A 14,097-nucleotide genomic window follows, 5' to 3' on the forward strand; every position below is an offset into this window, starting at 1 on the left:
AATTCAATGATTCAATTTAATTTAATCACAACATTCACTAGTAAATAAGATAACTAAACTACACCATAAAGAGCACTAAATAAAATCAATAGAGGCCAGGATTCAAATCTGCCTCTAAAACTTAATAGCTGTGACCACAAGGAAGTTGTTTCCTGTCTTTGATTTATAATTAGAGATATAAGTGTTGGTGCTAAATTCAGAGTTCATATGAGAATCCAATGAGCTAAATCTATAAATGTGCTTCATGAATCTTAAATTATCAATAAAACGAGACTGACCACAATGCCTGGTACATGGTAGGTTCTATATAAATGTTTACTCTCTTCTTCCTTCCTCCTTAATATATGAGAAAGCTGTTTGTTACTATTACTTTTTACTGTATTGAGGCAAAAAGTAAGGGCTGGAAGAAACTTAAATTCTATACTCAGCTGCTAAGGATCATTAAAAAACAAAACACAACAAAACAAAAAAACAACCAAACCAAAAACCCAAACTATCTGTAAAAATAGGTTGCCAATTTTAACCTATTTACCTGGTGGAGTACATTATGAATTAAATCTGTAAAGTCCCACTAACCTTCTCAGTCTTCTACTTTCTAGGCCTGATTAATGAAGCAGCCTTAAATCCACAGAGTATGTAAGGAAGAAGAGGAGAACTTTCACTGATACATCTAAAAGTCCCCAGATAAACAGATGGACAAAAGGATTGGGCTACTTACTGTGCAGTAGGACACATGGACTTATTTGTGGCCTGACAGTCCTATATTGTCAGTCTATTTTTTAAAAATATTGGTTTCAAGTGGCTGAAGTAAACAGACGAATCTTCAGCTACAGAAGCCAATGACATTAGGCCTCTGCTCTGTAAGTCTATATAATGGATCCCTCATAAGGGATCCTAGTGTATGCAAAAGCATCTTTGGAGGATATAGTGATTCATTTTCTTTTTAAAATCAATTTGGAGAACAAAAACCCACCAGCAAGTATAATTTATCAATGACTTGTTCTTGTCTATAAATTTTTTTATGGATAAAGATTCATTGAATTGAAGATCTCTCACTCAGAAAGCTCTTTTCTTTAAGGAGTCCAGCATGACACAGCAAGTTCCAATCCCATTTCTTTTTTTTTTTTTCCTAGTCAAGAGGCAAAGTTTTATGGTAACTGTAATGCCATTTTACAAGCAGGCTAAATTTCAAAAGAAATTAGCCTCAATCCCATTTTTTAACCTGAAAATAACTTGAATTATCTTTTTCCTCTGTGGCAATACTACCCTTCTCATTCCTTCCACAAAAACTCTAGTAGCCAATTCTCTCATAGCAAAAGGAACTAATAAAGGTCAATGTCTCTATGGTAATTTCTTAAAGTTCTATTGTCAGCAAGTATCTATTAAACCCCTCCTAAGTACTAAGCACTTTGTATACTAGAGTATACAAATATAAATAAACAATCCCTACTCTAAAGGACTTGCATGCATGTAGGTATATACATTCTCAATCTATCTACATGGATAGCTTTTTAATATATTAAATAAAAAGATAATTAGGGAAGGAGGAACACTAGAAATTGGATGGTCCTGAAGAGATGAGGAAGTAGTACATGTAAGGAGGGGAATAAGCAGTACAAAGGCACAAGAATGGGACATAACATACTTTTCTGTCTTGTCTTTAAAAAGATAAGGTTTGTGAGGAATGCCATAATGGATAGTTTAAAATCTGTGTCAGGAAAACCCAGTTTCAAATCTAACCTCTAATACTTGATCAAGTCATTGAAGCTCCCTAAGCCTCAATATCCTGACCTATAAAATGGAGATAATACCCATGATCCTTTGTTCTGAGGTTCAAATGGAACCCATGTAAAATGCTACATAAATTTCAATAATTATAAAGGATTTTAATTTCCTAATCTATATACCCTTATACATGAAATATCTTTTAGTGTGACAAACCATACCTGACTTTCCAAAACATGACCTGAAAGTCTGTATAGCAAGCTAGACAGTTCCTGAAAACCAAAAGCTAAAAAGAGACTTTCCCCCATTCATTGACATTAGAAAAACAAACAAACAAACAAAAATCACTCACTCCCGGATCTTTTTTTCTGACCCATCTCTCCCAGGGTCATACACTCCTTTAGGCAGATGCTGGATCAGGCCTATCCTCTGGGCTATTCGGATTTGCTCTTCTTCAGTCAGCTGTGTTGCCAGCCGAGTTTGGCTCGGAGTTGGATGATAAACTGGGACAGGGACTTGTTCCTGGATTTAAAGAGGAAAAGGTTTAGTCATTTGCCTACAACAAGTCATTATTTTTGCTGATGTATTAACTCTACCCTCATACCTAAACCTGAAAGCCAAGAAATTGAAGAGGTGGGGTTTCCTCTTCAAAATGACTCTGACCTACTTGTAAAGCAGAAAAACTCCTAACAAAAACTGACAAGAATTTCTACTGAAGTTAGAACCATTTGTTTTACTTAGCCATTCAATGCTGGTGCTCAAATAAATCAATAGTAAAAATGAAACACTACCTAGAGCTTACATGAAAGTAATTAACAGGTCTACATTCAAATATGTTAATTTGCTATTCCACAAATTCTCAAGGGTTAGGATGTGCAAAAGTCTATCATGTCTATCACCGAAATACTGCTGATGTTACCCTGTGTGCAAATAAAACACAGCCCTCTCAAAAGAGTAACAATTCCCAACAATTAAAAGGGCAGTAGGAAAAGTATGAATATTTCTAACCACAAACCACCAAAAAGTGGCCTACATTTAAATCTTCAAATGTGTTGTATATCATGTTTTATAAAATAAACAAACAAACAAATGAATGTATGAATAAGTAAGAACATGCTTAAAAGGGAAAACTACAGGAACAGAGTAGGCTTCAGTATATGAGGCAGAGGAAGAAAGGCCACTGAAGGCCCTGTCCAGCTATGGCTCAACAGGAATTCTCTGGACAACACTGAGGGTGAGAGGGAGAATGGTGTCCCTAAGGGGGGGAGAGGAGGGAGAAAGGGAGAAAGCAGAAATTTGTCACTTCCTGAGGAAGCCCATTCTACTTTGGGATTGTGGTTGAGTCATTTTTAATCACATCCTTCTTGACAAAGGTCCTGGACGGGTTCACCATTTCTTTCTCCAGCTCATTTTACAGGTTAAAAAAACGGAGGCACACAGGGGTGAAGAGACCTGCCCAGAGTCCTACAACTAGTGTTTAGATTTGAATTCGGGAAGATGAGAGTTCCTGACTCTACATCTGGTGCTCTATTCACCCAGCCCCCCAAGTTGCCCAGTTGGGATAGGCTAATTCTTTAGAAGCACTTCTTGAAATCAACCCCAAATTGGTCTCTCTGTGGCTTCCAAACCCACAGTCCCTGGTTTTTCCCTCAGGGATCATGCAGAACAAATCACAGAATAGACTTCTGAATACAAGAAAGCTGCTATTTTAAGCTATGACCCTGACTGAGAGCCTTTATCAGCCTGTGAGTGTTCTCCTTCCTAAATGTGCTCCACATTTTAGATAAGTTCTGATCAGGGCAGAAGAGACCATGGTGAACCATCTTTTCAGTTCTAGTTATTATGGCTGTCCTAATGCAATTTTAGTATTTTACTATCTCTTTAGTTTAGAAAAATCCCAAGACCCCAAACCCAAAGTCTAACTACACCTCCCATTTTGCAGTTGTGAAGCTGACATTCTGAAGTATATAGGACCTGAAGTTCAAAGAGAGAGATATATGTGAAAAATGTGCAATATCTTTACCTAACATGACTCTATCATCCAACATGTAAATCCTTCTCTTTGTATCATCTCAAGGATGTCATCCAGGTTTTTTGTTTTTGTTTTCCTGAGGCAACTGGAGTTAAATGACTGGCCCAGGGTCACACAGCTAGGAAATGCTAAGTGTCTGATGCCAAATCTGCCAAATTTGAACTCAGGTCCTCCAGACTTCAGGGCTAGTGCTCTATCCACTGTGCCACCTAGCTGCCCCATGTCCTATTTATATAACCTATATCTCTATAACTTATTCACAAAAAACAGTGTTAGAAATTTCCAAATGCTTTCATAAATTTAGGTAGCTAGGTGGACAGAATGTAGGCCTTGGATGGAGTAATACTGTACTGTGGGGAAATGAAGAGGGTGATTTTCAGAAAACCACTGTAAGATATAAGTGAAGTCAGAAGAACCAGGAGATAATTGTGCATAATAACAAACGTTGTAATGAGAATCTACTGTGATAGAGTTGGTTTACCAATGATGGAAGACAATTCCAGAGGACTTGAAATGAAAAATTGCTATCCACATCCAGAGAGAGAAGAAATGAGGTGAGTGCAAAGTGAAGTATAATTTTCTTTTTCAATTTTTGTTGTTTAAAAAAATTTGGCTAAATATAGAGTGTGTTTTGTATGACTTCACAGGTATAAATAATATACTGCTTATCTTTTCTATGGATAGGAGAAAAACTTTGGAATTCAAAATTTTAAAAGAAAAAAATGCTAAAAATAAATTTAGAAGTGCTTTTTGAAAAACTTCATCATATATATGCTAATTACGGGGTGATGGTGGTGATAGTAGCAGTGGTGGTGGTAGTAAACCACAGCATTTTTTTATATGCTACTCTAATAACTTACCAAAAGAAAAAGTTGGACATCACTGTTTCTTTTTTATGATGTTCATAACACCCCCTTAATAAATATGTTCTGAAACTTAGTCAGGAATCACAATTAAGCTCATTGCCCTAGGGCCCAGAAAGAGGAGGGGAGGGGGAAGTGGTGGTGATGGAGAATGGAACAATTTAGGCTCTCTCCAGATCTGTGGTACTTCTTCCACTGTTCTTCCACCAAGTGCCTGGGATCCCTCCTGGCTTCTTCAGGTAACTATCTAGCCTCTTATCTCCCACTACCTTCATTCTTTCTACCTCCTCGATATCACTAATGGAATTCATTACCTTTTCCTCAAAACTGCTCTTCCAAGTATCCCTATTAAAGTTAAGAACTCCAGTCACCAACCTTTGTATCAACATTGGATTCTTAACATTCATTCACCTTGCACATTAAATCAACTGCCAAATCATTTCTACCTCTATATTTCTTTTTATTAAGTCCTTTTGTTTCCACTCATATAAGCCCTCAGGATTGCTTCTCTCCACACTATTTTTATTGTTTTTAATTTTTAAATGAAATTTTGAACTCAATCATCAAATAAAACATGCATTTTCATGAACAAAGTAAGTCAGGAAAAAAAGGATTGTACTAAGCAGGAAAAAAAGGATCGTACAAGAAACTGAATTACTATGTATAACTTGCTTGTTCTTTAAGTATGTAATAAATTCAACATGTAACTTTCAAGGCAATCCTACTTTGTGTTTTTTTTTTTCCTGGATTTCCTTCTGTTCTCACTTTATCCCCAAACTCAGTATCTGTAGTAACACGAATGACCCCTTTGTTTTTTAAGTCTTTTAAAAAATGCTTCAGTGATTCTTTTCTGTTTTTCTGGCAACACTATTGCTACTAACCAACCTCTCTCCATTTTTCTACCTGATCTCTTCTTCCCACTCCCAGGAGGGGAAAAAAAGGAAACAAAACAAAATCAAGCAAAACAAATTCCCATATTATCCATGTTTGAAAATGTATGTGCTATTTTGCAACCTAGTCTCTATCACTTTCTTCAGGAGACAAAAAGCATCATCATGGATCTTCTGGAATTGTAACTGTTCATTGCATTGATAAAAGTTCTACTCTTTAAAAAATGTTTTCTTTGCAAAGTTGTCATTGTGTAAATTGTTCTCCTGTTTCTCCTCACTTCATTCTGCATTAATTTTAAAAAATCTTTCTAGGTTTCTCTGTAGCTATCCCTTTCATCATTTCTTACAGTATAATAATATTCCATTAAAGTCATAATCAGCTATTTTCCAATTGAGGGGCACCCCTTTAGCTTCTAGTTCTTTGTTAAAATAAGATTAACAAAAAAAAATCTACTACAAATATTTTTTGTTTATATGGATATTTTTCTTCTTTAACACTTTGGGGCACACCACTGCGGCATCAAAAGGTATGCAGAGTTTAGTGACTTTCTGTCCCAGGATTATTACAATAACCTTCTAATTGGTTTCTCTTAATCTTAAGCTTTTCCCACTCCAATTCATACTCCATACAATGCAGCCAAAGTTATTTTACTAAAATATAAGTCTGACCATGTCAAACACTCTCCCTTCACCACAACATTCACAAACACTCACTCAATAAACTCCATTGGGTCTCTTATCTTCGGAATTGAACATGAAGAAATTGTGTTTCTAACTCTACTGCTGGCATAGAGCACTATTTCACTACTTCCTTATTTGATCATAGATTTTGAGGTATTCTAATTCAAACCTTCATCCAAAAGGGGAGAAAAGGCTTGCTGCCCATAGTTTCTTCCTCAGCCTATATTCTAATTGATTTTGCAGTGTTTAGGTGTCCAGTCTAATAGGGACTCAGGTTGGGAGTAAAGGGAGAGCAGAACATAGGTATCTTCTCAATAGATAGGCTCCAATGTCCTTTACCAGCCCTGTACTTTCTGAAGAAGAATTGGCTGCTCCTAGCCACCTTACATTCCAGGGTTATTAGTCTAACAAATCTCAGCAAAGCTAAAGAGTTTAAATCTTTCTGCATTAATAATTATTTTACACAATACCAAAATCAGTGTCAGATATGACATACTGACAATTTGTTTTCTGTTTTGTGCAGAAAACATTCACATTCTCTCTCTGTGCCAAAAGTGAATTGCCACAGGATGACAATTATTATTATTTCTGTTATAATCTGTCAAAGGGAAATTATATATTGGATCTGATTCTAACTAACAAGGAAGAGATGGTTACTGGGATGGAAATGATGGGAAACTTGGACATGACCACTCCTTAGAACTGTGATGTGGTAGGAAAGCAAGGATAAAAATTCTATGAGGAAAGTTTAGGAGGGATGGGAATAATTCTAAAGAACAAAATTCTAAAGACACAAGAAAAATTCCAATGAAGAAAAATAAAGAGGGAGTTATCTAAAGATTTAAAGTATCAATTTTTTTTGTGGAAAAGATGAACAGATGTGAACCAGAAAATAATACAAACAGTCCTTGATAAATGGTCAGACTCAAAAGATTAACTGATGACGGTTCAGAGTCAATTTAGTTGAAAACTTACAGTGGATAGAGTTCTTGGCCTGGATTCAGGAAGACTCATATTCATGGTTCAAAACTGTTCTCACTATTGTGCTACCCTAGGCAAGTCATTTTACCTTTGTTTGTCTCAGTTTTCTTCAATGTAATTGAAGAAGGAAATGACAAACCACTCAAAAATCTTTGCCAAGAAAACCCCAATTGGGGTCATGAAGACTTGAGTATGACAGGACAACAAAAAGTGGAACACAGCAGAGATCTGTACTTGGCCCTATCATATTTCACATTTTTATCAAGGACTTTGAAAAAAGCATGGAAGGCCTGTTCAACAAATCTATAGGTAACCAAAGCTGGAAGGTATATCAAAAGCAGTGAATGACAAAGTTGGATCCAGAAAGATAATGACATTCTAACTAGCTTGAAACCACTAAGATGAAATTCAATAGATATTAAGTGAAAAGTCCTAAATTTAGGTTCAAAAAACTCAACTTCAGAAATAGAAGAGGGGAAAGATTTATTTGGACAGCAGCTTGTCTGAAAAGATCTGAGGGCTTTAGTGGATAAAGCACAGGCCCTGAAGTCAGGAGGACCAGATTTCAAATCTGTCCTCAGAAACTTAATATTTCCTAGCTGTGTGACCCTGGACAAGTCACTGAACCCCAATTGCCTCAGAAAAAGGCATTAGAAGAACATGATAACTACGCAAGCATGTAAAGGGCACATTACATGCTGGAGCAATGCACAGAAGTTGAAGAGAGACAAATTGAAGCTAGATGTCAGGAAGTACTTCTTATAGAGAGTTTTCTCAAAGTGGAATGTGGGATTCCCCACACTTGGAAGTCTTGTGTCTGGATGATTTGTCAGGTACTTTACAGTAATAATTTTTTTTCCAGAACTTGGTTGGTCTAGATGACCACTGAGGTCCCTTCAAACTCTTAAAATTCTGTGATACCGCTTTTTTGTAGTTCAAGGATTCACAGTCTCATAGATACAGCACTCCATCTACTGGTGCAGATCATAAGCCGCTTATGGCCTTCTTACCTTGTGCATTAGTTTTCTATATCTTCCTTAAAATCCTCTGCAGGGGAATATCCATCCAATATACATCTCAATCTCTTGATACTGTAGACTGGCCAAGGCAGCAAGTAGGTTTTTGAGCTTTTATTCCTTACTCTTACCACATGACCAATCTATCTTCTTTTCTGGTCATGCAACTATTTAAGTACATTAAAAAAAAAAAAAAAAAAAAAAGAAAAAAGAAAAAGAAAAAAGAAATTGAACAAGCCACCAAGGAAATATCTAAGAAAAAAAATCTCCAGGGCCAGGTGGATTTACAAGCGACTTCTACCAAACATTTAAAGAATAATTAATTCTGATATTATGTAAATTATCTGGAAAATCAGGTAAAGAAGGAGTCCTGCCAAATTCCTTTTATACCACAAATATGATACCTAAACCAGGAAGAGCCAAAATAAAGAAAATTACAGACAAATCTCCCTAATGAATATTGATGCAAAAATTTTAAATAAAATATTAGCAAAGAGATTACAACAACTTATCCATAGAATATACTATGACCAACTAGGATTGATATAGGAATGCAGGCTGGTTCTCAATCAGGAAAACTATTTCCATAATTGACCACATCAATAATAAAACTAACAAATCACTTGATAAACTCAGTCTAGATGCAGAAAAAAGCTTTTGACAAAATACAGCACCCATTTCTATTAAAAACACTAAAGAGCAATGGCAGCTAGATGGCACAGTGGATAGAGCACCAGTCCTAAAGTCAGGAGGATCTGATTGTGGTCTCAGACACTTAACACTTCCTAGCTGTGTGATCCTGGGCAAGTAATTTAACCCCAAATGCCTCAGCAAAGAACAAAAACAAAAAAAAAACTAGAGTGTATAGGAATAAATGAAGTTTTCCTTAAAATGATAAGCCGCATCTATCTAAAACTATAAGCAAGCACCATTTTGTTTTCTTTTTTCTTTTTTTCCCTGAGACTGGGGTTAAGTGACTTGCCCAGGGTCACATAGCTAGGAAGTGTTAAGTATCTGAGACCGACCAGATTTGAACTCCTGAATTCAGGGCTGGTGCACCACCTAGCTGCCCCAGCAAGCACTATTTGTAATGAGGAGAAGCTAGATGCATTCCCAATTAACATCAGGGATGAAATAAGGATGTCACTCATCACTGCTATTATTCAGTATCATACTAGAAATGTTAGCTTTAGCAATAAGAAAACGAAATTAAAGTAATTACATTAAGCAATGGGGAGATAAAACTATCACTCTTTGCTGATGATAAAGAATCATCCAAAACTTACTTGAAACAATCAACGGCTTTAGCAAAGTTGTAAGATATAAATTAAATGCACACAAATCATCAGCATTTCTATATATTACTGAGAAAGTACAGCAGCAAGGCAGAAACAGAAATTCCATTTAAAATAACTATAGACAAAAGAAAATATTTGGGTGTCTATGTGCCAGCCAAGACAAACTCAGAAACTGTACGAACACAATTATAAAACACTTCTCACACAAAGTCTGATCTAAACAATTGGGAAAATGTCAACTGCTCATGGATAGGCCAAACTAATATTATACAAATGCCAATTCTACCTTAAAAAAAAAAAAAAAAGCCTCATGCATGTGAAATCACCATTCATAATATACTACAATTTATTTTATGGCTACCATGTTTCTGCCCTTTGAGTGACCTGATATTTTGATTGATTAGATTCATAGATATTCACAGTCATCATTCATTGGATTTAATGGGGGGGGGGTCTGGGGGGAATGGCATTAAAGATGCAGTTTTGTTTCAAGGAAAGTTAAGGGTCATGAAAAATGCTTTGATGTTATGCTGACTGAATCAAGCTTTAAATGATTTCCAATTTCTTCTTGAAACAAGTATAACTTTATAAAAACAGTCCAATATTCCCAGGCTTGATGCAAATAAAGAGCAACTATAGGACTTTTCCATCTTTAAGAAATTTCTCTTCCATTTGGAATCTGCATTGATCGCCTATCTTCTAGGATAAATAGAAAATCTGGGGTTAGAATTCCTAACTCAGTTCCTTGTGCTTTCCACTATATCTTGCTTGGGATCTAGATTATAATCAGGAGACCCAAAAAGAAAGCATTCAGGTTTTTTTCATTTGTATTTTGGAGGGAAACAGTGAATTAAAAATAATCAGCAGAAAGTCACAAAATATGTCAATAAATGTCAAATTGTCTTGATATAAATTATAGACTGTATCTAGAAACTTGAAATAAATTAGTTTTATTTGAATCCAATTAACCTACATTTACTAAGTGACTACTATATTATTTGGTAGAGCAACTTTACAGGCTGCCCTTTAACAATGACAATCATATATATAATAAAAAATCATGTAAGATTCCTTAAAAGATGCAACAGAGATACCTTTATCTGATAGCTTCTGCTTATCTCTATCAAATGAGGCAACAAAATATTGTGGCTACCTAAACCATGCATAAAAAAGTACAAGTGACCCTAGTTGAGATCAATAAGGCAGATCACTCCACCTAAAAATAGAGGAATGCCAAGAGCCTGGCTTTAGAACAAAGTTCCAATTTAGGAACTCAGACCTGAGAGATGAGTAACTGAAGCAGACACTGATCACTATAAAGAGTTATTGCAAAGAGATGTAGAATTCGAAAAAAAGGTGGACTGATCAAAAAATAACAAACTGAAAATTTCATAACTGAAAGCAGAAACTCAAAGAAAAAAAGCTGGAAAAATAGGATCAGAAAGTACTAAACTTAAGCCAAATAATGAAATCTTGAAAATTAGAGAAACCAATGACTCCATAAACAAACATCAAGAAATATTAAAATAAAATCAAAAGATTGGTGGGGGGAGAGAAGAAAGAAAATGTAAGGTACTTGATATATATTAAAAAAAAAAAAAAACAAAAAAAACCCTGGAAAATAGATGGAGAGAAATTTAGGAATTTTCAGACTCATTGAAAATTTCAAATCTGGCCTCAGACACTTAATACTTAATAACCCCCCCCAAAAAAAAATAATGAATACTGTATTTCAAGAAATAATAAATGAAAACTACCCAGATTTATTAAAATGTCAGGATAAAGTAAAGACGGAATCTACTGAATGATTCTAGAAAGAAACTCCAAATTGCAGATACCCAGAAATGTTACAGCTAAATTATTGCCCTTGTGAGAAGAGGTTGATAATTCAGATAGTCATGAAAGATCTTCTGAGTTATAAACTGAAGAGAGATTTACCAACAGATGAAAAGGTACTATGAGATACTAGCTGTAGACTTGTAAGAGGCACAGTGGGTAGAGTGATGGACTTGTAGTAAGGAAGGCCTGAATTTGAATTCTGCCTCAATTCCTGAACAAATGATCTTTTCTTTTTTTAAAAAAATGTATTATTATATCTTTTTATTTACAAAACATATGCATGGGTAATTTTTTTCAACACTGACCTTTGAAAAACCTTCTGTTCCAAATTTTCCCTTCCTTCCCCTTACCCCTTCCTCTAGATGGCAAGTAGTCCAATACATGTTAAATATGTTAAATTATACTGAATAAGTGATTTTAGCAAGTCACAACCCCTATCAACAACCTCAGTTTCCTTATCTGTAAAATGAGGATAGCAGCTACATCATAGGTTTGTTACAAAAATAAATTTTTAACATATGTGAAGCAATGTAAAAATTTTCAAGTGCTATATAAATGCTATTATTGTTTTGGACTGACATTATGCTGACTGAACCAAGCTTTAAGTTATTCCACATTTCTTCCTGAAAAAGAAAATCTATCTTTATAAAAACAGCAATAATAGCAAAAAAAAAAAATTCAATATTCTCACAATGAGGTATATGACGGAATATCAAAGTCTCTGAGGAATTAAAGCCAAGGGTCACTGTCAGAGCAACAGAAAGGTAGATGGGAGGTATAAACATCAACTAAAAATATACAAAAGAAGTGTAGAAGAAGTCCTTGGAGAGATGCACAACTGGAAAGAAGGTAGGCTGGCCAAGTACCAAGTTCAAGGGATATTTGGCAGACAATTTGCCTGTTTCTCTGGTTATCTATGAAGTGTCAGGAAATCAGCTGGAAGTCTACAGCATAGTCCACAATATGTTTTCTAGGGACTGGGAGGAGGAGGCAAAGAATTGTATGGACTGGCTGCAATGTATATCATGGGAGAGAGTATCTGAATAGAAGAAATCATTCAAACAGGCTCTTATTAAACATTCACTACATGTCAAAAATAATATAGAGCATTCTTAGAAAACTTACATTATACTGAATATTTCATCATTCAAAACTCACCAATTCAACAAATGTTTAACACTAGAAAGACTAGAATTTAAGAATACCTTGAAAGAACAGCAGCATTAATAGACATTAGCCATAAAAAAGATTGAACATTTTTATTTCAAAGAAAATATGAAATCACTTTTTTTGTATGAACTGATATGCCTGCTCCTTCCAGTGTTGATGTGACTCAAATCATATAACTTATTTTTTATTTATATTTATATTTTAGAAAGAAATGACACAGGTGTTGTTATTGTATAAACTACCTTGTATTCTGCTTATTTCATTCTTTTTAAACAGGTTTACTCAGATTTCTGTGAAATAATTTCTTTTGTTACTTTTCCTGGCATTATAAGTACTCTATTACATTCAGACACCATAATTTGTTCAGTCAAGGTGGGAATTTGTTTTGTAAACTATGCATATTTGTTACAAGTCCTCCCCTCCTCCATAGGGGAAGGTAAGAGGAAGAGAAAAATAAAATACCTAATTATTTCTTTCCTAAATTCCATTACCATTGTGATTTTGTGTGTGTCTTTTTTGGTGTGTAGGCCGGCCCCAAAGTAAGATTGACTTCAGTCAAGATGAGATTAAAAAACAAAAAACAATCAGATGATGGGCAGAAGTAGAAAATTACAGACTAATTAAGACTTTCGTGTGTAGCATCCACCACTATATTCCATCAGTACAGGTGGAAGAATCAGGATGAACATAACCTTTGGCGGTGTAAAGTGGAAGTTAAGAAACGAGACCAGATAATTTATCTTTGTTCAGTAGTGAGAGGCTATCTGAGGCCCAGAAGCCAAAACATCAAGATGGTTTGTTGTTGTGTTTTACTTTCTCATTGGGTAAGAGCCAGAGATTTAGCCTTGAAACAAGAGAGTGAAAACAGATCATTATCTATTTTGAATTGGAAAGGATCATCTTGTCCAAGACTGATGGAAGGTTATAGAATTTAATGGAACCAAGTACTTTCCCTGGAGTTAGAAGCTACTAATTACACCTCTGATTGATGACAGCGTGAGGTTGGACAAGTCACATAACTTCCTTGGGCCTCAGCTTCTTTATATGTAAAACAGGGAATTGTAATGATCTCTGAAGCCTCTTCCAAAGCTAATCTTGAATCAGTATCCCTTCTATGATATTCCATCAAATGGTCAACTTTCACTTACTTTAATACCTTGAATGACCCACTGTCCTCTGGAGCAGCACATTCAACTTAGAAAAGGGAAAAGCAAATTCACCAAAATAGAAAAAGAAATAAAAGTTGAAGAGGACAGGAAGACACACATTAATATGTTATTGGCAGAATTGTAAGCTAGAATTATATGGGGGGAAAAATGACTAAATTATTCATACCTTTTGACTCAAAGATTCATTCTATAACTAGACATTTATTTACTTGCCAAAATATTCATAGCAACACTTTTTGTGGCAGCAAACAACCAGAAACAAAACTGTTATCCATTAATTGGAGAGTAGTTATGAATTATAATAGAATAATACTATGCCCAAAGAAATGACAAAAGAAGAAATGAGAAAAATATGGCAAGATTTTTACAAACTGATCCAGAACTATGCAGAAACAGGAAACTATATGTAATTGAAGGGGGTGTGAAACTGTGT

At 35.1% G+C, this 14,097-nt stretch overlaps 1 protein-coding gene across 1 annotated transcript in view; it reads right to left on the reverse strand.

The window, feature by feature from the left end:
- The window catches only part of RNF11 (ring finger protein 11), a 64,199-nt gene that overhangs the window by 3,121 nt on the left and 46,981 nt on the right, over window positions 1-14,097 (reverse strand). Inside the window, exon 2 of the mRNA XM_074265972.1 lies at window positions 2,078-2,247. Within this exon, the coding sequence (XP_074122073.1) occupies window positions 2,078-2,247 (170 nt within the window). The remainder of the gene's footprint in view (window positions 1-2,077; window positions 2,248-14,097) is intronic.

Source organism: Sminthopsis crassicaudata, chromosome 4 (assembly GCF_048593235.1).
Source record: "Sminthopsis crassicaudata isolate SCR6 chromosome 4, ASM4859323v1, whole genome shotgun sequence".
In the NCBI taxonomy this organism is placed as follows: domain Eukaryota; kingdom Metazoa; phylum Chordata; class Mammalia; order Dasyuromorphia; family Dasyuridae; genus Sminthopsis; species Sminthopsis crassicaudata.